Source organism: Festucalex cinctus, chromosome 13 (assembly GCF_051991245.1).
Source record: "Festucalex cinctus isolate MCC-2025b chromosome 13, RoL_Fcin_1.0, whole genome shotgun sequence".
Taxonomy (NCBI): Eukaryota; Metazoa; Chordata; class Actinopteri; order Syngnathiformes; family Syngnathidae; genus Festucalex; species Festucalex cinctus.
In genome coordinates, this window is record NC_135423.1 from 6,688,833 (window position 1) to 6,714,863 (window position 26,031).

At 39.0% G+C, this 26,031-nt stretch overlaps 1 protein-coding gene across 1 annotated transcript in view; it reads left to right on the forward strand.

The window, feature by feature from the left end:
- The first annotated feature begins 652 nt into the window (after window positions 1-652).
- The window catches only part of LOC144033081 (roundabout homolog 2), a 59,540-nt gene continuing 34,161 nt past the window's right edge, over window positions 653-26,031 (forward strand). Inside the window, exons 1-2 of the mRNA XM_077540877.1 lie at window positions 653-1,110; window positions 17,272-17,598. Of these exons, the coding sequence (XP_077397003.1) occupies window positions 1,041-1,110; window positions 17,272-17,598 (397 nt within the window). The 5' untranslated portion in view covers window positions 653-1,040. The remainder of the gene's footprint in view (window positions 1,111-17,271; window positions 17,599-26,031) is intronic.

Sequence of the window (26,031 nt, forward strand, 5' to 3'; positions counted from 1 at the left end):
TGCATGTTCTCCCCGTGCCCGCGTGGGTCTTCTCCGGGTACTCCGGTCTCCTCCCACATTCCAAAGACATGCATGGCAGGTTAATTGGGCGCTCCGAATTGTCCCTAGGTGTGAGTGTGGATGATTGTTCGTCTCTGTGTGCCCTGCGATTGGTTGGCAACCAGTCCAGGGTGTCCCCCGCCTACTGCCCAGAGCCAGCTGAGATAGGCGCCAGCACCCCCTGCGACCCTTGTGAGGAATGTGGTCAAGAAAATGGATGGATGGATGGATGTGTATGCTACGTAGGTGGAATGTTTTTTGTTTGTTAAAAATAAAAATACTTTGTTTGTGTTCCAATTCCTTGGAATAATTTTAAAGTGGTTGTCTGAAAATAGATGTGAGTCATAATGCTGCTAAAAATGCCTCTGCCCCCCCACTCCAATTTGGCCCGAGCTCCAATTTCGTTTTTCTGATGTCCTCACTATTAATTTACTAAGAGCTTTATAGACTATTATACCCAAAACAAACAAAGGGAGATTGCATTGTTTTTTTCCCAGTGAGGGGATTTTTTTCCCCCCCTGTGTGTAACACATGCACACGCACGCACACACGCACACAGTGATGCACAGATGTCGCGTCTGTCCCTTTAAAGAGCGGAGCTCGGTGAGGATTTGTTGCAGCCATCAGGCGGAGCGCAGCTCTCGCCTCACACTGGCGTCTGGAGCGCACACAGAAAACGCACTCTCCTCATTCACGACTGAGTTAAAGCGACCCTTCCTTTGTGTGTTGATAGGGTTATAAAAGAGCCTACGCGTGTGGGAGACCATGAGGGGTCCAAGTGATGCTGCCGAGTTGCCGGTTCTTCCAGGCGGCTGCTGATGATGCTGATGGTGATGATGATGATGCTGACAAAGCTCTCTGGGAGGGACAGTAAAGTTTGTTTGGGGGTGATTTCACTCGCTTGAAATCATCCAGCTGAGGCTATAAAGAGATTCAGAGCAAAAGCAGGAGCTGCTTGGAGTGTCAAGGAAGAAATACCGGATTGGAGCTTGAGAGCTGGCATGGAGATGATGAACTTTGGACATTTGCTGCTTGGGTTGTTGGCCTCATTCACCGGCACCATAACATCAGGTAAGGCATGCCTATTGCATTATTGTCAACTATAAGTGCAATCACTCCACATCGGTGTTCAATTGCCATTTAGGGACACCCTGTATATTATTTACCAATGAAAAATAGTTGTGCCAGACTATTCCTACCTGTAGAACACCAAAGTCTCAGATTGCCAAATGTCTTCTAAAAAAAAAAAAAAAAAAAAAAAAAAAATCCCTTTACAATAAGGACACACGTTATGTATAACTAGGTTAGTGATAATATAATAAACACTAAATCACTAATGAACATTTGTATACTATTTACCACAATTTACTGTGTGAGGGTTGTTTAGGCTACTGCCACATATAATTCATATTACTTCGTAGCAATATTCAATGTATGAAGCATTTACAAACCCTGTAGAAATGTAACCTTATTACGTGTCCCCCCCCCTACATAAATGAATTCATAAAAAAAGAGTTTTAGTTATAGTAATTTTTTGTACTTATTTGGTATGTTCTGGTATGACTTATCAGGAAATGTGTCAGAAGATATGAACTAAACATAATTTATATTTCGGCAAAAAAAAAAAAAAATGCTCGTAGATGTTTTAATATTTAATTGGATCAAAGTTGTATTATGTTGCATTTATAGTCAGCCATTTTAGAAAATGTCCACATTTTTAATACCCACGTTCAATAATTATATATAAAACAAATCCGCCTAATGACAGAATAGACTCTCCCCTTTCTGCCTTGTCCCGTTGTATGTATGTTGTAATGTACCAAATGCAACTCCCATGGACTCTCAAACTGTGTTTATTTCATATAAAATGGGGCAATGATGTCATCTACAGGTGGTTGTGAATCAGTGAAGTTGTTTTCAAGTATGACATTTACAATGGAGCATCATCAGCTTCTCCCTCATCAAGCCCAGTTGAAAAAAAATGCAATCGACGTGAATACCCGTCAAAGGCAGTGAATGAGTTTCAAAAGGCCATCAATCTACACCGACCGGGCCACCAGACTTTTACGGTGATTCACAGAATTTTGAGAAAAGCAAAAAAGTAATAATAATAAAATAAAAATGCTAAGAAAAGCTAAGATCAACTATACTAGCGTATAGTATACGGGTATTTACACTAAGTGCTGAATCAAGGTGAAAATCTTACTATATCATGTGAGATTTTTTTTAGACCCATGTTGAGATCTTGAGTATAAACATACAAAGAGGTCTTCGAAATACACATATAAAATAATATGCTGCACTGGACTAATGTACCTGTCCTGTATATGATGTCTTGCCATCGTGACTTATAGTCCAAGTTGGGCAAACGAGACAAAAACAACACTTTGCACATTTCGGAGTACAATGGCTTGTCTCAAAGGACACACTGAACCTACAAACAACCACAAATGCACCAATAAAATCACTTCCTTTGTAGTGATGGTGACCTTAGCTTGAAATGGCCCCCACGTTCCCTCCACCCAACCAAAAATGCTTTGAAACGCTTATTTTTTTTGTTACCGTTGCGAGCTGGATTATAATGCATTCCAACCATTGCTTTAATAGCAGATTATATTTACAAAGCTTTAATCCAAACCCTAAATTAAATCTTGATGGGGAAAAATAAACAATAATTCACAAGCACAGATTGTTGGTTGATCATTCCTGTCCGACTGATAATCTGGATTCAATCCAATTTTTTATTTTCAATCAGGCAGCGCCACAGTAAAAAAAAAAAAAAAAAAAAAAAAAAAGATTAAAAATTACATATAAAATATAAAATAATGTTCCAAATCATACACAGGAAACCATTTTTTTTGTATTTATTTATTTATTTATTTATTTATTTATTTATTTTAATTTTTTTTAGAAATGGTTCACAGTAAATAATAAACATTCATGAGTACATTAGATAAATAGAAATTCTATGTATCTATATATTAATTACCGAGATGTGATTTTATTTATTTATTTTTTTAATAATTCCTGTAGGTTATGGTGAACCCTAAGCATTAAGTTGTCTGGCTGTCATCAGCATCAATGGGCAAATTGCTCAGAAACTGTCATCTGCTGACCTGATGGTTGATTTTGAAGCCCGGAAATGCAGACGTGTGCCTTTGTAGGGCCTCAAAAAACTGGTGCTTGCATTTTGAAATTTGTGTTTAAAGTTCCTTATTTATGTTTATTTTCAGATGTTTATTTGTGTAGTGGCATATATATTTTTTAAATTTTTTATTATTTAGTTTTATTTATTTGAGGATTTTGCTCCATTGTTAGTGTTCTATAGAGACTTAATTATTATTATTTATCTCTTATTTTTGAAGTTTTTGAAACATTAACTCATTCACTCCCAACCATTTTCACTGAAGTGTTTTCCTGGATTGTGACTGATTTTGCAAGGCCCGCGAAATATTATGTTCTATTGCTATAAAAATATGGAACCTACCAAAAGAGAGATGAGAGTCTCTTCTTTTATCAGGAAAAAAAAGTATATTCCTATCTGTTTCCGCTGTGCAGCAATTTGCAATAGAACATAGTGAAGTTTCATCATTATTCACAATTCTGCTTAGAACTGTGGGGAAATCAGCTTGTTTTAATATGGCCTGGTTGATCTCTCATACTCTGCTGCCACTCAACCATTTTCTGCAGTAGAGAGACTGCATGAAAGCCTTCTCTATGCTCTGGCATAAAATAAAAAAACAAAAAAAAACGTATAAATACGTCTTTGGGACACTTCAAACATTTAAAATATGACGTATTTATATGTTTTTGGGAGCTAATGAGTTAATATTGACAAGTTATTTTGTAAAATAAAACAAAACTGACATTTCTATCAGGGATGGTGTGGGGGTGGGTGGGGCACCACAAAGCATTTAAGCTAGGGGCACCAAATTGGCTAGCGCCCCCCCCTGAATACAATGAATCAACTAAACACAAAGTGGACTGTGAAGTTACAGGTTTGTTTGTAAACTTCAATAAAAAAAAAAAAGTAATGTGTTGAATCACAATTTTATTGTGGCTACTGCCTTAATTAACAAATGGTATCTCTTTACCATCAAGCTTAATTGCGGAACTGTTCAAATTGGCCCCTGTTGGCCATTACTAATCAGCACAGTTGGCTTTGAAGTGCACATTTGCATAGAATTACCATCCGTAATAATAATCAATTCTGTGTTTAGTGGTCACTGACCTTTCCCATTTCCCTGTGGGACGATCCTTGTACATGCTCCACGGCGCTCCTCATTGCGCCGCATTCTAGTCACGCTCCATATCTCGTTTGCGGCGGCCTCCTCGACAAGTTCTCGCCATCTCGGGTGCTCTCGAACGCCCCCACCATCTCCTTGTCTGCCCACCTCCATTAATACTGTATGGAGGCGGGACTGTAGCTCATTTAAACCGCATATTTCCCGACGCGTCTGACTGCAAAGCACTCGAGTGTGAGTGGATTGCGAGAGGTTTTGAAGAGCAGAGCAGGTGGAGCTCATTTGCCTGTTGGATTGGGCGAGCGAAAATAAGGTTAAAAGTGCTGAGAGATGGATACGTTTGTGTAGGTGTGTATTGGCAAAAGAAGCTCTTTGGTAGGCGGCTGTGTCAAATTGACCTTGATAGGGGAAAGTCAAAGACACTTAACTTTGTACTTGCTGCTACTGTTCCACTCACAACGGCTCAACTCACTTTTGACACTGTTCCAAAACATGCGTGGGCGATATTTGAGGATACATGACTTTAAAAGGCCAAAAATAAACACGTGATTTTATGATATACCAGTTCTTAGTTCTGAATGCTGTATTAGTATTTTGCAGGGATCACCAACGTGGTCGGCCCCAAGGACCACATGAGTAGCCCGCAGGCCTTTTGGAAATAAAAATGTATACTGGCGTTTAACTGTTTCTCCCAATGCTTGTGAGAAATCATTCATCAGGGGAAGTCAACATTTCTTGACAAAAATAATTCACACGTGGCCTTACTACTTTAAATATGACATTGTGATTAATATTACATATGTGGAGTATGAGTTATGTAGCCAAATCCAGCCGTTTTTATCTATCTTAGGAGGCGGCCATTTTGCCTCTTGCTGTCGACGGAAGATGACATCACAGTTGCTCAGGTCTCAGGCGTCCAATCACAGCTCACCTGTTTTCTGAAGCGGATCTGTGATTGGTTGTTGTAACCTGAGCAACTGTGATGTCATTTTCACTTGACAAGAAGTGACAAAATGGACGCCTTCTGATATGGATATCAACGGATGGATTTTGCTTCTTTATTCATGTTCCGCTAACGCAATATCAACCAGAATACCGTATTTAGACTAGTGGGGCTGCATAGAACATATTATTATAAAGAACATTTTTTGGGGCTGATTTCCCCTTTAACTATTAAGATTAGCTATATAATAATGATCTTTTTTTTAGAATTATCTTGTCGTTTCGATACTCCATCGATTACTTGGCTAATCACACGGCCCCCCTTTTCAATGCAAAAATAACATAATGATTAAACGGAATTTGAGCAAATTTATTTTTTCAAAGGTTTGTATCAAACTGGGAGTGCTCATCTGTAAACAAGTTTAACTCTGAGCTTCAAAAAGGTCAGTGACCCCTGCCCCAAAGTCTCCATTTGGCTGTAAGTCATCTTTCCCCATTGAAATGAATGGAAATGCTATTAATCTGTTCCAATTGCAACGTATCAACAAGCATTCTCAAGCAATTTTTGCCTGTGTAATCATCTTTGCCCCAAGGAAGGATTCGGGTATGAATCTTAATTTTTTCACAAAAAAAAGCAAAGCTTGATCTTTAGTAACAAGATAAAATACATAACTACAACTACTGTAAATAGCATAGTTGAAATATTTTCAAAATTAATTAAAAAAGGAAAACTGTGTTAAATATCCATGGCTGAAAGGTTAAAACACTGCCTCAGATGCTATTCGTTTGCCCGTCTATGGTGACTCCCATTATGTGTTAGCATTAAGCTAGCGTCAAATTACAAACTCTCTCTTTAAGGCACTTGTGTGGTTTTTAAAGACACAAAGGGTAATTGTTTTAGTTTTATGTTTAGTTTACCATTAGACGTAGCATTAAACAGCTTGAAGCCTCTTTTTTTTTTTTTTTTTTTGAAGATACATTCACTAAGCTAAACTGCTGCACGCGGTGAAGTGAGTTGACGTCATGGCTTCATTCTCAAATCTTTGCTCTCAAATCAAAGCAAACAAATCATCCAAACAGACAGCTTGTATCTCAAGGCACCACTTTTTTCCACACTGGCTATATGCGTCGCATGCAAAGTGGCTAGGTGACCGAATTCATTGATCCCCACAGTTCATTCTTATGCGGGCACACAAATCTCTGTTAATTCTCCATTCGATCCCATTAAGATGCGAACACTCTTGGCGCACGCCGCGCTCAATGATGGCAAACAAATCTGGCCCGGTCATTTGTGTCTACTTGTTGTGTCCTTGTGGTCGCTCGGTGACAAATGTAGCTGCAGGCTCGCGAAAGCATCTCACATACACACACAAAAAAAGCAGACTACGGGATGATAAGGTCTCGGCAGAAGGTGGTCGGTCGTCTCATCTGCTCGACGCTTGAATCACGCTGACGGAAGCTGATGATGTCCCTCTTTCGGGTACAGCCGGTGATGACATCACCGCCGGATGATTTGAGGGAGCGAGAGGAGGCAAACAATGGCTCAGACGGCTCAGAGTGAGGCCAGAGGAGAATCAAACCTGACTCGCCTTGAAATTTCTCCGAACAAACACGTTATCGCCCCCGTGCAGAGAATACTTGGAGTGCTTCCGAACTGCGGCTGCCCTTTCATTAGCCTTCGGAGCATGTCAATGAATTAAAATGGATTAAATGAGTTGGAAGTGAGCTGATGTTTACCTCATATGTGTGGAAAGTTGTGAGGAGTCGCAAATCCAGGAAAAAAAGATACAGCATGACCCCTCATCGGCTTTAAAGGAACCCTGGCCCTTACTTGGAAATCCTGTACTGGGGCAATTCCAGTCGCGACGCAGTACACACGTCCACATCAAAATTTAGCAGGGATAAATGTAATAATAATGCATATATTTCTGGAGACTGTGGCCAAGTTGTATTTTACAATTTTAAAAATGTGCAGAATTTCACAAGTTACTTCGTGTTAAAGATTGGATATCTCTAAATATGATAATGAAAAATGCACTGAGCTGTCACCAATGTCTTACAAATGCAAGTATGCCATCTAGTGGCAGAAAAATGATCTCAACACAAATCAATATCACACTTTTTTTACAGTCCATCCATCCACTAGGGGAGCATAATAATGCTTCAATTGGGCCTCCCAAATTGAGGTGTGTTATTTAAAGTATAGTGGTGAGACGGTAGAACTGCACATTTACAAAATTAAGCAATTTGAGCAATATCCTGTTTTGTATCATGAATTTATGCCAATTTGGCTGCAAGCAGACTTTGTTTAGATTTTTACAAGTGTGTTAGAGGGGTGTGCGCCAACCCTGTCAGGCGTGGCTTAAAAATTGTGGGAAAAGCAGCTCTACGTTGTATCGAATGATGCCATTATGTAATGCTATGTATCCAGCTCTGGGCCAAACAAAACGCTCAAGACAGCCGAGATTAAACTTTTAAGCCACATGAGTTGAACACACACACACGCGCACATTATTCCAGCACATGTAACACGGTAGTATCATTTGACATCTTTCTATTGTTCCCTAAAATGAATAAAATGTCACATTTCGAGACACAAGTCAAAAAACACTCAACAGTGTTTTGGAAAGTTTTACCCAAAAAGCTGCAACTCTTTTTTTCCATCTCAGCAGCTTCTCATTCTTCGCTCGTTATCAGTTGGTCTCAACCTTTGTGACGTATAAAATCAACTTTATGTGTCATCAATTTCCCCGTTAAATGTTTAATTATTATACGAGAGCGCCTGCATAACACCTTTAATCTCACACCCCTGGCCTTGCAACCGTTTACACGGCCCATCAAAGCTGTCCTTTTCACGGCTCGTGTCGCTGGCTTGTTGAGGCGTCTCAAATGTCCGCAATAATGACGACCGAGGCCTGGCGCAAATAATGAGGGAAGCAACTGACGCTCCCTCAACACTTTATAACCGCCTACATAAGTAAGGATACAAACTATGATTCCAAAACAGTTTACTCTTGAAACAACTCTCTAAAAAAATAATAAATGGCATTTAGATTATTAAAGTACATCAAAAGTGTGAATACTGTACATAAAACGCAAAATCTATTGATCGTCAGCGCTTCCGGTACTTTACGTTGAGACGTTAGCCATTCCCAACTAATCAGCTGTTATTCCACCATTGTTAACAACGATCTAGACGTTTCTCTGCATCATTTTCAAGTTCATACCACCTTGATTCTTTTGTCCTTTCGCTATCAACTGGTGGTCAATGCTAAGCTAGCTACTTTCCCGCTAATATAGCACCTGAGAAGGAGCAGGGCAGTTGGTCAGCATCTTAGGGCAGAGGTTCACTATATCAGACCGACCTGGAAATGTCTTAAGCTCAGTTTCGAGCTGTGTTCCCTAAACGTTGAATCAACTCGAATGGGTTACTAATTGTACTTTTGCTGAAAAATTAAAGAAGAATGACACAAAAAGGTGCACTCCATAGCAATTTACGTAGCAATACGTTTTATAATGTATGACATCTTTAAGTAAACCTTGATTATCATTACCTCATTTGCTCCCAATAATGTGTAAATACGTGTTTTTTTTGTTTTAAGTGTCCCAAAGACGTATTTACACGTTTTGTTGTTGTTTTTATGCTGGAGCATACAGAAGGCTTTGATGCAGCCTCTCAACTGCAAAGAACGGTTGCAGAAAGTGTAGTTATTACACAAACGACCAGCAGGTGGCAGCAGAGCAAAGGAGATCAACCAGGGCCATCTAGAAAAAAAAAAAAAGCTAAATTACTTAGAATTTTAAATAATTTGTGAAAAATGATGAAACTTAGCTCTCTTCTAATGCTAATTGCTGCAAAACGGAAACAGATAGAAACATACTTTTTTTCCCTGATGAAAGAAGAGACTTTAATCCTTCTTTTGATAGGTTCCATGCTTTTATAGCAATTGAACACAATATTCTGTTGGCCTTGCAAAATCAGTCAAAATACAGTAAAACAGCCGGGAGCGAACGGTTGCTTCTGTGAAAATGGTTGGGAGTGAATTTTAAGTATCTCAAGGCTGGCCAAGTGTCCTCTTTTTTTTGGAAATCAAAATCACCCTCGGGTCATGTCAACTTCTTCCACTAAGAAATAACTAAATATTGTTGCATTTAATTGTAGATCACTTTTTATGTTGTTAGAAGTATGCTGATGTTTTTGTCACGCTAGCAAACGTTACAGGTGGTCCGGTAGCATCGCTGAAAGCAGCTTGCGCTTAGAAGACACAAACACATTTTGCCCGTGAAGCTTGTGTGTTTGATGTGCCGTAAACACATCAGAAGACGGCGTGTCACTTTTGCAATTAAGAGCTTGTCTGTCAACATCGCTAATGGTTTGTGTCCCGCATCCCCTTCCCGCCTTGATGTGTTTGTACGGCGGGAGAAGATGAATAAATCCTCACAGCTTAGATGCAATCAAGGCGATTAGTTCAGTCTAATCGTCTTCACAGTCGGGTCACGGTGAGCGAGAAGTCAACCGCGCTGCTAATAAATCACTGAAGTGCTACGTTTCCGTGGAAGAAGGGTAAATGTCTGTTTTCGAATGTAAAATTAGAGAGAAAATTGCTGTCCGCCAGGGCAGCTGCATGCGTCTCTCACAAGGTCTGTTCGTTGGATCGATGAAACCAGCAGCGGCCTGTGAAGGATGCTAGTTCAAGGTCGCACGTTGACTGTGCGCATTCTCGCTCCTTCCTTTTGCCAACATGTTCTTGTCTTCGAGGAATCAGGAAAATGCATTGCGTACGATAGCGTTGCGACCAGATTGGAATGTACTGCTGGGAAACCTTTTGTTCACAATACAGCAATCCCCGCTTGGATACTGTTCCACCATTTCTTTGAATGTCTTAACAATTGGTCCCATTGCTAATAGAAATAGTCCACCATAATACGATATCTTTATTAACTTGTCACCCATGTGTTCAAAGGCAACGTGGCTAAGGCAACTTCATTTATATTATACACTAATTATATTTTTATTCACAAGGCAACTCAAGCAACACCTAAAAGCAATTCCAAAAAGTACACCTGAAGACATTCACAAAGCAGAGAGAACAGAAGCATCTTGTTCAAATTTCTAAAAGAATGTGCATTGACAACATTTAAACACATTTACAAAAACTATGACTGTGTCATGAAATGTATTTTTAGAATGCTTAAAAGACCTTATTAAAAAGGCATGAGGGAAGGCATAGTTTATAAACCTGGATTTTGAAGCATTTATACTTAAGGCTGATTTCATTTCTGTTGGCAACTCAACTCCATTTTTTTGTGCAGCATAACAGCTAAATGCCGCTTCACCATGTTTGCTTTGAAACCTGGGCTCCACAAATTGACCCAAGTCTGCACTTAAGAAATAGCTATTAACATTGTAAAATGTTAAATAATAATAATAATAATAATAATAATGATAAAAATAATAATAATAATAATAAACCTGACTAAAATAAATTGCTCTTTTAACTGTCATGATGTCTATATGTGCTCGGCAATTTTTTTATTATTATTATTATTATTATTATTATTATTATTATTATTATTATTATTATTATTATTATATTAAATCTTTTTTATTTAAGAAGTTTCAAATATTTTTTTAGAATAACTTTCATATTTTTTGTTTTTATTATTTTGAAAAATGCTTTGTTTTTAGTAAATAGTTTTTATGTTAAGTATTAGTTTTAGTTTTTTACGTATTTGGAACATTTCTTGAGTGCAAGATTTTTAAAAAGTCACTAAGTATTGTTAAATAAAGTCAACTACAATTCCTGCCTTCTTCTGTAGCAAAATATATACACTTAAAAACAACCCATAAAGCTCATGTATATTAATTGACAGACAAAAATGGACATTTTCACTAGTATAATAGTTAGTTTTAGTTTTTAAACATAATCCGAAGTTTCAGTATTTTGTTTTGTCAAAGAATTTGTGTTTTTATTTCCATAACAAAAAGTTCTGCTGTTGTTTTTTGTTTTTCAATGTCAGTTTTAGGAATTCCATTAGTTTTGAGTCACTATAATTGTCACGTCTGGGGTCACGCCAGGGTTAAGTTTGAGTTCATGACCTGTTAAGTTGGGTTCACGACCGTGAGGTCAAGTGTCTGTTTTGTACTGATGTAACCATCATATAACCATCATGTAGTTTCAACTAGTTTTAGGCTATGTGATGTCAATCGTAATCCTTTAGGTGATGTCTGGACCTTTGTGATGTCATTCTATAGTCTTTAACTTGCTACAACCAATCAGATCGATTCACTGTCCAAAGGTGCTGTCTAAGAATTGTGTGTGTTTCGCCGGATTAATACTCACTGTTCCTCTGTGCTTCTCCACAGCCCAAGGGGGCTTGGCGCCTCGTGATTCTCGATGCATTCTCGTTGTTTTTCGTTTAGTCGTTATCTGAATAAATAGTTAAAACCTTACTTGTGTCTGCGCTTTTGGGATCCAACGCAATAGCCTTAATTGGCTGATGACCAATCGAGGGTATGCAACGCCTCTCACTTCTCGTCAGCTGGGACAGTTCTCAACCTCATTTCTGCCACTAATGCGGACAAGCGCTATAGAAAAATGCATGGATGATTTATCCATACAGCATACGCAGACAAAAGCACCTCAGAAAGGTGTCCATTATTTAAACACAGCAGCTTCTTTCCCCTTCAAAGAGGCTTTCAAGCAATCATCGTGTCAGCGTTGGAGCATTAGTGAGGAAAATGTATCGTTCTTACAGGCAAGCATGCGTCGGCGTGGTCGCTCAATGTGGCGTAGACGCGTCCCTGATTGCAGGCTTGTCACTGGAGGAAATTCGGCTGCCGCACAAAGTGAATATGCCAGAGTGGTGTCACAGTGACACGCTGGCAAACGGTGTTGTGTACACACAGACGGACGGACGTCGTCTCCGGGCGGGCTGAAGCGGCGCAATGTTTCAAATCGCTGCTTGTTAATGAGAAGCTCGTTTGTGCCGGCTCGCCGTGTCATTAATTTGGCCCATTTAAAGTCATTTGTCTGTGAATTAGTTACTCAGTTCTCCTGACGGTCAATTGAGTTATGAGTCCATGCGTTAGACAGCGGAATTGGCGGCTTTCATGCTCCGGGAGGCGTTGCTAAAATAATGAATTGCTTTTCTTGGTTATGCTCCTGCAATGTTGTATGGAGGTCATGAGTGGTTTACAACAGGAGGTCACAGAGTACAGAGTTCCTAGTATATAGTGTTTTCGTTCGTTTTAGTTAACTGAAATAACCCTGACTCAAACCTCTGCAAATGATTGCTTGAGCGCGATGTTCAAGCAACGAGAGGAGCTTCATTTAGTCAGGCCATAGCCTTGTCTTATAGAAAACTAGTGACTTGCCACCACCACCTTTGGGTGTGTGTGTATGTGTATTACATTTACTGTATTATTGTTGATTGTCTAATTTAATTTTATCATTATGGTAGTTAAATACACTTACAGTAACGTAACTAGTGTAGTTGTCATCTAGTTCAGTTTCACTGTGTTGCATAGAACTCTTATGTCTATCTAATGGGAATATGAGCAAAGATTTGAACCCAGAATCTCTTGACTATGAGGCAGCCGTGCTCAAGTTTCCACACTGTGCCTTTTTACAAGAAACATGTTTTTTTTTTTTTTTTCTATGCTGTGTGGCTTCTCTGAGCCAAAGAACAGAGTGGGCGTTCTGTGCTAATAGCTGGTCCTCAGAGGTTCTTCTGATTGTTATTAGGCCTTCATTCATGGTCACCTATTGAGTCAGTATCATTAGTATTGGATGTATTTGTCTTGCCTCTTTTATGCTTCTTATTTATTCACCCGCCGTTATTGTGTTTCTATGAACAGCCTCTCCGTGTGCCTTGAATGGTCTCCGGGGAGGTTTTTCTAATTGAATTGAGCTGAATTGCTACCCAACCCTGAAAACTGTAATGAGGTTTGCTGAGTGTTGAATGCGCTGCCTGCCTTGTTAAACAACTGTTCTTATTGGCAGGTGACTCTTAACTTCTGCCTACTGGTACAATGTGTTCTCACAACAATTTGTCATGTGCTGAGGTTGGATCCCAAAACGCAGACACAAATAGGATTTAACTCTTTATTCACATAACTCGACTAAACGAAAAACAACGAGAACGCATCGAGAATCACGAGACGCCAAGCCACCTTGTGCTGTGGAGATGCACAGAGGCACAGAGGTAATAATCTGACAAACACAAACTTCTCGGTTTGACTGACATATTGTCATGACTTTATCGATCACACATCGAATTTTTTCGGTGCTCATTTGAAATGCTTTTTTTTTACTTCAAATTTATTGATTTAAAAAAAAAAAAAGTTTTCCTTAATATTACAAATTTAAACCAGACCACCCTGCAATAAGTGAAATCTGCAGTACAGAAAAACTTCTCACAATATAAATAATAAATAAACAAAAAATCATACCCAAAGGTGTATATTATAAAACGATTGTACAGTTGTTACTTTCTGTAGGCCTAAAATGCAGGATGAGAGAGGATCGAGACATTTAGTAGGTTTTCTAATCAGCAAAAATTAAGCTAAATTTGAAGTATTTCCTGTTGTCCTCTTTCAAAAATACACAAATGCAATAGTGTGCCGCCACATAGTGGCCAAAAGAGGAACTACACCCCCAAATAAAGAACAAAATGGAGTTGCAATTGGACAAAAATATTTTGTGAAATAGTGAAAACCTGACATGAAAACTCCACACAAGTAGGCCAAAGTCTGGGGTCGAAAACCCCAACATTAGAAATGCGAGGCAGATTTGCTAACCACTTTCCACTGGGCTGCCCAATTGTAATATGACAAATAAACAAAAGGTTTTAGAAAAAGATTAGTCAAATCATACATACTGCTCCGATCAAACAGTGCTTCATTTCATAAGCATTTATGTATGACGAGCTGTATGCGCGTGTATTCCGCATCTGCTTCAAGAAGTAAAAACTCGAGTCTCAACATTTGTTTGCTTTTGTGATGCAATCTGGTTATAGTAGCAAACAAAAGGGAGCTTGGAGTGACATTTTCCATCCTTCCAGAAGGCTTTATTCTTCTTTGAGGACTTGTTTACCGTCCCTGGGCCTGAAACGTGTGCTTTGCAAAGTGTGTCAAAGTGGCGCCCTGACGAATCGAACAGAAGAGGCCGTCATGACGCCAAAGCATTCGCTTGAGGGTCACGCATGAAATGATGTGCCTTCTATTTTTTTTTACAACCAGTCGTGTGTGTTAGTGGTGACCCAGCAAGGACGTTGGGGCGTTTTGTCTAATAGCTCGATTGGCGGTTGCATGAAGTGTTAGGGGCAGTGTGTGACCTCAAGGGGTGTCATTTGCGTGCTCCGTAGATGTTTACTTCAGGTCCATCAATCTGCTTATGGCTACAAAAGGAGGATTTGTGCCCCTTCAAAGTGTCATGTAACATCAGCATTTGTGTCATTAGGTTGCTCTAAAACAGTAGTTCTCAAATGGGGTTACGTGAAGGCACTCCACGGGGTACATGAGATTTTGAAATAGATTTAAAAAGTATATGTAAATATTCATATAAAATAATAAGTTCATTAAATGAATGTTCTATTCAGTAGCCAATGAATTTTAGTGTCCTAAAAAAAAACAGCATTTCCCCCATACCAGAATGGTTTGACCCAACTTGACATATGCCACCTTCCTGTCAATCTTTTGAAAATTTTATTTAAAATTTGAGAACAGAGCTTTGCTATGATCCCAAAAGATAACACTTTATGTTGATAATAATCTGTATGTGCACAAATCTTTATTATTTATTTATTATTAGTTATATATTTTTTTATAGCCAAATAGTTCAGGAGACCACAGAAATACAAATAGAGTTCCAAAGTTTAACTCATTGACTGGCAGCCATTTTCACTGAAGCAACCCCCTTTGCTCTCTGCTGTTTTACTGGATTTTGACCGATTTTGCAAGGCCCATGTAATATTGTGTTCTATTGCTATAAAAAAAAAAAAAAAAAACATGGAACCGCCCAAAAGAAAGATTAAAGTCTCTTCTTTCATCAGGAAAAAAAAAGTGTATTTCTATCTGTTTCTATCTGTTTTTTGCAGCAATTAGCTAAGTTTCATCATTATTCACAAATCTGCTTAGAATTGTGGGGAAACAGCTTGTTTTCATCATGTCCCTGGTTGATCTTTTATACTCTGCTGTCACCTGCTGGCCGTTTTTGTAATTACTACAATTTTTCCCCCCGTTAACAGCAGTTGGGAGGCTTCATCAAAGCCTTCTGTATGCTCTAGTATAAAAAACAAAACATAAAAAAACGTATAAATACGTCTTTGGGACACTTAATGCATTTAAAATAGAACATATTTCACAGGGGATACATTACTAAAAAAAAGGTTGCGAAGCACTGCTCTCGACTGCTCATCTGCAATCATAATGGATGTTGTTTTTTCTAGTGCAGATTATATGATGGAAATAATGCCTGTAAAAGCAAGCGCAGTGACCATTTCATTTTCTTTTCCTTTTTGTTGTGTTAATTCCACGAGGGGAGGCCATCTGTTCGTCAGAATCAACCTAAAAGCAGCGGCGGTTTGAATTATTCATAGCTAAGAGTAACACGTTGTTAGGGACGTCGGGTCTGCCTCTAAAAGCTTAGTGTAAATCTGCGGGACTTTTTTTCTCTCAGTGCCAAGGAAAAGCTAGTAATGGATCCCCAGGGAGACGCAGAGATAGAGTAATCTTCATCTCCATAGCCCACCTCTCATTCTCTCAGTTTCCAGCTTTTGGACCAACAGCCGTCTCCCTCAGACCCAACACAGGCTGACCACTGGCATAATAAATAATATATTAAATGCCTGGTTGCATCCTGAGTGCAGACTTTGTCCTCTGGGATTCACAGGACAGTAGGTCTGAACCATTTTGATTTAATATGCGATTATTATTATTTTGTAAAGGCCCTCTTCCCATGTATTATTTTTTTTAATTTTTTTTATCAAATACAATTAGCGATCAATTAATCTGTTATACAATAAACATACTATACATAAATGTTTTGGTCTTATAGATGAGATCTACTCAACTCATTTTTATTTATAAAGAAAGCACTATGAAACAATTGCATTTTTTTCCCCGCATAATTTTTTTTTTTTATCTCTTTGCTGTAGTGTTAATTTTATCCACCATTTTAAATTTAGTCTCAGTTTTAGTCCAGTTTCAATCACGCTTGTTAGTTTTTAACATAGTTAGTCAGCCTCATCCCGTTTTTATTTAGTCCATTTTTTGTCAACTATAAATCTAGCATTTTAGTCTCTAAGTCCAAAAAACATAATTTTAATGATCTAGATTTTGTCAACAAAAACTGTCAACATTTTAGTCTAGTTTTAGTCACGACAATCAATACCTGTGTATATATGTATATTTTTTGTCAGCAGATAATTTCCAACATTTCAGATCTACAAGTATTTCACATAAAATATCCCCTCATGTTTTTGAGGAACAATAACTCGACACACAATTACAGTAGAGGATATTAACAAGTAGCTACTATGGCTCCAAGCTATAAGCTAGTAAGTTAGCTAACATTAGTTAGCGGTTGTATTAACATTATTGTTGGAACGTTACAGTTGTTGGATTAATGTAACGTTATAACTATAATTTTTTTTCACCTTTCACCGTGAATCCACCTCCTGTCCAATGTATTTGTGCATGTTGCATTAAAGGGGGTGTGTCATGTGTGTCACATGACAGTGTCACAGTGACAGATTAGCAGAGACAAGATTTTACAAAATCATATAATTTCCGTCTCGTTTTTGTTCATGAACTAAAATGTCCATGGATTTTAGTCCAGTTTTTATGAAGTGTCACCGAAAATGCATACTTATTTAGTCCCAGTTATTGTTTATTAATGAGGGTTTTAATCTAGTCTAGCCTAGTTTTAATCCAGTGATAAATGTGTGTTGACGAAATTATTTTTGGGCATCCTCACTTATCGCCGTACTTTTCAATTGGATTGTCGTTGAAATCGGCTCCAAACTTCTTTCCATGTCTCAGGGTCGCGAGTGCGCTTGGAAGACAGCGCCCCTCGGATCGCGGAGGACCCGTCCGACTTGATCGTCTCCAAGGGGGAGCCGGCCACCCTCAACTGCAAGGCGGAGGGCCGCCCCGCTCCCAGCGTGGAGTGGTACAAGGACGGCGAGCGGGTGGAGACGGACAAGGACGATCCGCGCTCGCACCGCATGCTCCTGCCCAGCGGCTCGCTCTTCTTCCTGCGCATCGTCCACGGCCGGCGCAGCAAACCCGATGAGGGCGTGTACACCTGCGTGGCCCGCAACTACCTGGGCGAGGCCGTCAGTCGCAATGCTTCGCTGGAAGTCGCTAGTAAGCCTTTGTGATTGTTCATCGGCGAGTGTGAATCGCAGAAATATATTTAGCGTCATATTTGAAATTAGGTTCTGAAAGAAAAATATGCAACTAGTTTAAAAATTATAAATGAAAAACGTTTATTTCTGTACTATTACATCTATTCTAAAAAAAATTATTCTAAGTTGTCAAAAAAAAAAAAAAGTGTAACACTGTGAAGGTAAGATCGATTTCTAACCCAACAACAAAGGGTTTGAAGCAAAACAGCCAAATTTTCACAAATATTAACTCACTCAAAAATGGTATATTTTTGAACTACTATGTTTATCCAGCACATCATTCCAAATCCACAAAAAAAAAAGAAAAAAAAGGGGCTTACTCATGTTGTAGTATGGGGCAGTATACAGAAAGTCTAATTTAAGTGCAAATAAGAAAGATGTGACATGTCTGCCATCTAGTGGTTAATGGTGATATTGCAACTTCGTACTACACTCACATATTTGCAGTTCAGCATCTGCAAATTTGCATATTCACATATTTTTTCCAGTTGTACCCCCACTTTTTCATGGAGAATATAATGGTTAATGTTTATCACTGTTTATATATATATATATATATATATATATATATATATATATATATATATATATATATTAGAGTTGTCCAATGATTACATTATATCTTAGAATTTTGATTAATCACGTTTAATCGTTTAATTAATTAAAAAAAGGCTTTTTTAATATTTATTGTCCGCCAAATTTAAAGAGCACCTGTCATATGTTATTTTTTTCGACATTTAATGTTATGAGGATATCTTCAAAAAAATTTGATTCACTGCACACACTCATCCTCCTCTTTTTCTAATCAGTTAATTACTTGCATAAATTAAAATGGGAAAAAAAAGTGACCCCAATAGTAATGAATAAATAGAAATAGAAGAAATATTCTGAATGTCATACGCAATCATTTATTCAATGGTTTGCGATAATTTTTTTTGGATTAATTCATTAGTTAGTGCTTTATCAGCACTAATATATATATATATATATATATATATATATATATATATATATATATATATATATATATATATATATATATATTTTTTTTTTTTTTTTTTTTTTCTAAATTAATCAGTGGCCTTCCTTTTGTGTGGTCTTGCAACAACACAGGAACAGAATTGTTTTAAAACCCCATCTGGTAGACCCTCTGCCAGTCAATTTACAATTCATCCTTTCCCATCCTTTTCACACACTGTTTGTGCAGATCCCGCTTGAGCAAGATTTCTATTGCTTTTGACACCGATGCACATTTTCCTCTTCCACACAAACAGTGTCGTCTTTTATTCAGGTCCCCCATGTTGGAACAAATCACATTGATTGTTGCTGAACTGTGGCGGACTTCCTCTTTAATTGCATCATTTGAGATTTGACTGTGTGCACAAGGGTGTGCGTTTTGTTTTTTGTCTTTGTTGTGCAACTGAGGCGTAAGGGAGCAGACACACAACACGCTCGCTCGACTATTATTCGTTCCCGTCGACCCGGGACGTGCGCCTATTGTCTTCCCTCCGCCTTAATTGTGCCAGTGCGGCTCGGCCCCCCCCCGGCTGAACCGTCGCTCGCCTTGGCACGAGGAAATGGATTAGTCGGCGCCTTGATTAGGGAAGCTGCGGAAAAGATTAGCAAGGTCGAATCGTCCGCGTTGGGGAGACGCAAAACAGCAGTTGGAGTCTTATCTGGTGTTGAGGCTTCATGAACTGGCGCTGCGTTCTGCATGACTGCATGGCCTCATCTGCATCTCACATCCGCATTTAAAAACAGCTTGCTGCCTCCTCAGATACATGAAACTACTCCCAACCGAGATGCGGAGCATCCGCGAAGTATTCACCTTTTTCCACATTTTGTTATGTTGCAGCCGTATTTCAAAATCTTTGTTTTGCTTCTGCTGTTTGCCGCCAGGTCTGCTTTGCAAATGAGAATCTGTTCTCGCTTGTCTTACCTGGATAAATAAAGGTTATGGAATATTTCCCCCCCCCCCCCCCCCCCTTCAAACTCTAAACGCAACACACACATAATGAGAACGTGGAAGCAAATGTAGTTCATTCAAAGTTCATTCAAATATTTCATTTATTCCACGTTTCTTGTTGTAGCCTTATTAATATGATTGACCCCGTATACTTCAATATACAGTCTTTTTTTTTTTTTTAAATCCAACTCACATTTCCCCTCAAAATTCTATGCATAAAACGCCATGAAGACAACTTGAAAATTTTGTACATAAATGACAAAAAAAAAAAAAAAAAGAAATGATATGAACGCACTGTGACGTCTTGCAAGAATGTTGCCAGGAAACGTCATCCTCTTTATTTGTGTTGAACAAACGGCTACTGTTGGCCAACAAGAAAACAACTCAAATCCATCCATCCATCCATCCATCCATCCATCCATCCATCCATCCATCCATCCAACCGTCCGTCCGTCCGTCCATCCATCCATCCATCCATCCATCCATCCATCCATCCATCCATCCATCCATCCACCAACCAATCCATCCATCCATCCATCAGTCAGTCAATCCATCCATCCATCCATCCATCCATCCATCCATCCATCCATCCATCCATCCATCCATCCATCCATCCATCCATCCATCCATCCATCCATCCATCCATCCATCCTTTTTCTTAACCGCTTACTCCTCACAAGGGTTGCGGGGGGTGCTGGAGCCTATCTCAGCTGGCTTCGGGCAGTAGGCGGGCTACACCCTGAACTTTTTTTTAAGTCCAACTCACATTTCCATAGTGTACATAATATTTTATCGTTGGACTACGGGCAGCCTTATCGCTTCAATTGTGATAAATATGATGGCGCAAGTTTGGCCCATTCCTCCTTGCAGCACCTCTCAAGCTCCCTCAAGTTACATTGGGAGCATCTGTGCACTTCAGATTTGGGCTTTGGCTGGGCCATTCAATGACATTCACAAAGCTGTCCTGAATCCAGTCCTCCGCAGTGTTGAGTGTCGCTAAAAGATAGCCCATCAGTATCGACCCAGTTTGAGGTCAAGAGTGCCGAAAAACATCAGGTGACCATCATGCTTCATCATAGTATTCAATTCTTGCCTCATCAGACCGCAGAATGTTGTCGCTCTGTCTGAAGGGAATGCTGCCTCAGATTTGTACAGAAAATCCCTTTGGCGTCATCACACTGTCAGCTCCTGGAACACATATTAGGGATGTAACGATATCCAAACATCACGATACGATATTATCACGATATGAAGGTCACAATACGATAATTATCACGATGTTGTTGGGAGTTGGAGATATTTAAAAACGATCACAATATTGTAAAAAAACAAAAAAAACAAAATAGCTCATACTAAAAAAAACATTTATTGTACAAGGCCAAAATATCCCGAATGAAAATTAAAATTTCACTAATAAACTAGCCATTATAGGGTGCTAAAACTGCACAAATGGAAATCAACTTGACTTTTTTTAACAGATGTGTTCCTTTTAAATATTGTGAACATGACGACGACGATATCGTGGCAGTTTTAATATCACGATATCACGATATTGCCCTTATCGTGACATCCCTACCACATATAGACGAAAAGTGTAAGAAGTGAAGCGTGAATACTTTCCGTATTCACCGTTTGTAGCGCGTTCTGTCAGTTTTCTGTCAACAACATAATAACATGGAAGCGATGTTAAAGGCACACTTCCCCCTGCAGCCACGCGCTGAGTATTAGCATGTCTGTTTGCTTCTAATCTGGCTTCCTCTAGCAAGCAGAGGGGCATATGCTCAGCCAGCATGGTGGTGGTCTTCTTAGACCCCCTCACCCCCCTCCCCGATGAGGCTGGTTGTGCTGACTGTGGGCTAAAAAGTGACCCAATTAGCTCTGGCAGGGTAGACGAGGATGTGGGAGTGTGTTAATGAGAGGCCAGTTTTAAGCTGGTGGTCGTGTTTGTGCGTCTCGTGCGTGCGTGCGGCACGACAACAGGTGGCGGACGGACTTGGGTACAAGTCCCAGGAGCGCTAATGAATAGCCATACATCTGTTCCACTCTTAGCTCTGAGGCTCAGCGGATGACTTTGCGGCCCCGCTGACAGACTTCAGCGAGATTGACATTCGGCAGCACAGCGCAAAGTCAACTCTCCTAATTTGATCCATGCCGGATTGTGTCTCTTTTTATATACACTCGCTAGCAGTATATGCATGACTGTTCTTATTAAAATTAAAATATGCACGGTTTTCTATAGAATTTGGCCCTTGAGTTCACATACTAACTACATGCTAGGACTCTATTTCAGTCTTTGTCTTGACTTGAGAAAAAAAAGGGCATCTTTATGAGCTTGTGTCCATGATTTCAGAATGTGCACAAACATGTTTAGAATTGTCCACACTCATATTTTCTACTGTCTGCAGTAGCGATATATCGCGATATTACAGTGCGCAATTGTGGTATCAATTCAAATTGATATTTAAAGATGGGTTCAAGGATATTTTTGTCGCTGTGTCTTAACGATCATCTTAACGATTGTTTCTCGATCCTGTCAATCAATATGCGTAACGAAGTCGTGCATGCTCGTTCCTAGCTGCACGTGCGCACTTCGAGTGTTTGTAGCTTGTAGCTAGCTTCGTGTACTGAGCTTCGGATTCGGCCATTCATCGTAGAGCCGCGAGAGGATATCCTGTGAAGCGAGGCCGGCTGCAGAGACTGATGAAGATGATGATGAATATGAGCTCGGACGTTAGCGACATTTGAGAGGCGTTTCCGCCAGACGAGCAGGAGAGCTGGTAGGATGGTCGTCCGCCTGCGCAGTTTTTTAAACGTGACAAACAGATGTTTGACTTCCACTTTTTGAGAACATCATTAAATCCACCTTTAAACATCAATTATTGATGGAAATATTATGATGGAGACTTAGGGTTAATGTTCCCACTTTAACTCATTTACTCCCAATAACGTGCAAATATGCAAATAAGTGTCCCAAAGACGTATTTATACGTTTTGTTGTTGTTGTTGTTTTATGCTAGAGCATACAGAAGTCTTTGATGCAGCCTCTCAACTGCAAAGAACGGTTGCAGAAATGGTAGTTATTACACAAACGGCCAGCAGGTGGCAGCAGAGCAAAAGAGCTCAACCAGGACCAAGTAGAAAAAAAAGCTCAATTCCTTACAATTTTGAATAGATTTGTGAAAACTGATGAAACTTAGCTCTCTCCTAATGCTAATTGCTGCAAAACGGAAACAGATAGAAACATAAAAATTTTTCCTGATGAAAGAGGAGATTTTAATCTTTCTTTTGATTGATTTGTTCCATGCTTTTATAGCAATTGAACACAATATTCTGTGGGCCATCAGCAAAATCAGTCAAAATCCAGTAAAACAGCTGGGAGCGAACGGGATTGTTTCTGTGAAAATGGCTGTGAGTGAATGAGTTAAGCATGGAAGACTGTTATATCAATGGAACATTTAGCCTTAATATTTTATTTATTATATTGCAACCTGTTTTTTAAATACAGTGGCTCAGTTTTAAGCCTCAAATTTCAGATAAATACATTTTCATACAATTCTTACAGTATACATGTACAAGTATTCGGATTAGTATTTTCAAGATTTGAGTTAAGAAAAAAAAATCACAATAATCAACTAATCGAGTCGTATCAGGATTAATCGGTATCAAATCGAATCGTGACCTATAAATCGTGATACGGATGAAATCACCAGGTACTAGACAATTCACACCTCTAGTCTGTAGTATGTTTGAAATGATGTGAGCCTCTTTCCAAGTCTTTTGGATTCATAATATGTGCAAAATCATTTTTAAAAAAAAAAGGCAAATGACAAAGAAACAGCAGAGCTACTCACTCAAATAATACAATAATAATTAAAAACTCCTACAATATGAGTCTGCTCGCAGGCTTAGCTTGCTTCTGATTAAATCTAAAATGGCCATGTACAGATGTGTAACATTTCATAACAGTATTATTTGTATTCATCATTTACTTTCTCTGTTTACCAGCCAGTGAGAATCTTGTATTTAAGTGCTTTTTGCTCTTACATCAGCCACTGTCGTTATTCTCTTTAACCGTAAGCCTCCAAAACCTTGAAAATGGAAAAAGAAAACACACACAATAATGAGACAATGAGGGGGCAGATGCGAGTGGCGCTTCCCTCCGAAGTGCCTCATCGCCACACACGGCGTACTGCGGCGGCTACGGCGGCATTCAGCGACCGATGCGAACGCGTCAGTGAAGAGACGCTCGGTCACATGGCGTGGGAGGATTACAGTAAAGTAGGACAAATAAAAAAGAAAAGTTGCTTTAAAAGGCTCTGCGTCCAGATGTTCCATGATGGGGGATTATGAACAAATCAAACTTGCATGTGTCGGCCGCTATTTTCGCCTGCTGTGTTTGGACACTAATGCTTCATTCATTTGGAGAAACGTTAAGGTAGAAATTGATCCTACAGTGCCAATTGGTGGAATGGAATGTTGATTAATCTTGTTGTGAATCAGCTGAGGCGAACTCTAGTGCTTGTCCCCATCAGGGTCGCAGGTGATCTGGGGCCGATACCAGCTGGCTTTAGGCGAGAGAGATATCGACACATAGGCCTGTAGATCCTGATCGGGAATAAACGTCAGAAAACAGGCCAAATGGTTGCCATCAGGGATATCGTAGTTTAATTTAGTTAGTTGTTATCAGTTTTCATGGTGTTTCTGTTAGTTTTTGTCAGTTTTTGTTATTTAATGTTTAGTTTATGTTTAGTTAGTTTCAGTATTAGTTTTAGTTTAAAACTAATTGTTAAATACTTTCAATTGGCTGCTGCTAGATGACGTCGCTTCTATGTGACACAATTTCAAACTTACTTATTCTGGTTAATATCAAAATAAATCTTAAAATAATATTTAAAATTATCCCAAAGGCTCATGCATTAAATTAATTACCAAAGAGTAAAACTACGGACATTTTTGATATAATTTTTGTTAGTTTTCGTTATTTTTGTAAACATAAAATGTAGTTTCAGTTAGTTTTCATTTTTTAAAAAAGCTTTTTCATTTTTATTTTATTTCGTTAACAAAATTGTTTTTTGAATTTTAGTTTTAGTTTTTTTGTTAGTTTTAGTTAATAATAACCTCTGTTGCCACTGAGCGAAAAATTTGAACTACAATGAACCAATTACTACCTCTTCATGTATTAATGCTGCCTTCATGTGGTATCGTAATTATTGTAAATAGCACTTGTCGAGTAGAAAATTGCACGTGAATGCCTGCCTCACGTTTACAACTCATTATTTGCCATAATTGTTCAGCTTTATGAGCAAAGAGTACATCAGCTGCTCCGTGTAGTTTTTAGCTACAACAGCAAAAGCACATGAGCAGAACGCGGTCATAATTAGTTTACGAGTGATAAGGTCCATCTTTGCCATAGCACGCGAAGGCAGGGTTATTATCTTCGTTTTAAACTGCCCCCTGGTGGCCACATTCCTGATATAGTTATATTCATTATTTATTAATTGTCATTACTGTATGCTTTTGTGAAATAAAAGTACAATACAGTGTAGTGTGCAGTGCTATTTATGTTATTAAACAAGTTGAACAGATGAATTTCATTTCCACTCAGTTCAACACAGGAAAATGATTTGAGATACAATTATAGTCGCAGAGCAAATTAAACTTGTTCGTCAAGGCAACACTTTTTTTGCTCAATATAACACGAGCAGTAATGAGTTTAGAACATAAAAGGAGAATCTCCAATCGCTTTTAAAAAGTTTGAGAATATACAGATCAAGGAAATGAAGTTCCATGCCCTTGCATGGACGAATCAGAGCGCTGAAGCGCAGTAGCTTGAGGCAAATGAAGAAAAACATTTTTTTTTAGACTCTTTCTTCTTACTGATGGGATTGATTGTTGATGAACTGGAGTGCACTAAATGTTGATCAAAAGGCACAGTGGACAGTGGGTAGAAACTGGGTTAGCCTGCAAGTAGCAAAAATCAGTGTATAATTGGCAGCCATTGAAATGCATTGGGGAGGAAAAAAAACCTGTTTTAACCCCCTAAAATTCTAAACTTGCTCATTTCCACTTTGTTGTCATCAAAATGGATCCGTTTTGACTTCCAACCATGAGCAGAAAAGTCGTCAAATGAGCTTGTTAAGCAGGGCAGACATTATAATGACATGCATACAAGGAGACTGCAATAATCATAAAAAAAAAAAAAAAGGGGCAGCAGTGTGCACGGTGATAAATTAATTAGGTGTCAGACTTAGCACGGGATCCCCCAGCGGGGAGGTTGGCCGTCCCGCACTTGCGGAGCAAAAAAAAAAAAAAAAAAAACACCTGTGTAATTGCCGTCTCGCTGCGAGGCGGAGGACTTTTACGGGTTTACGAGTGTCATCCTCCAGCCTCACAATGAGACAATGCGAGGATTAAAGTAATCGCCGT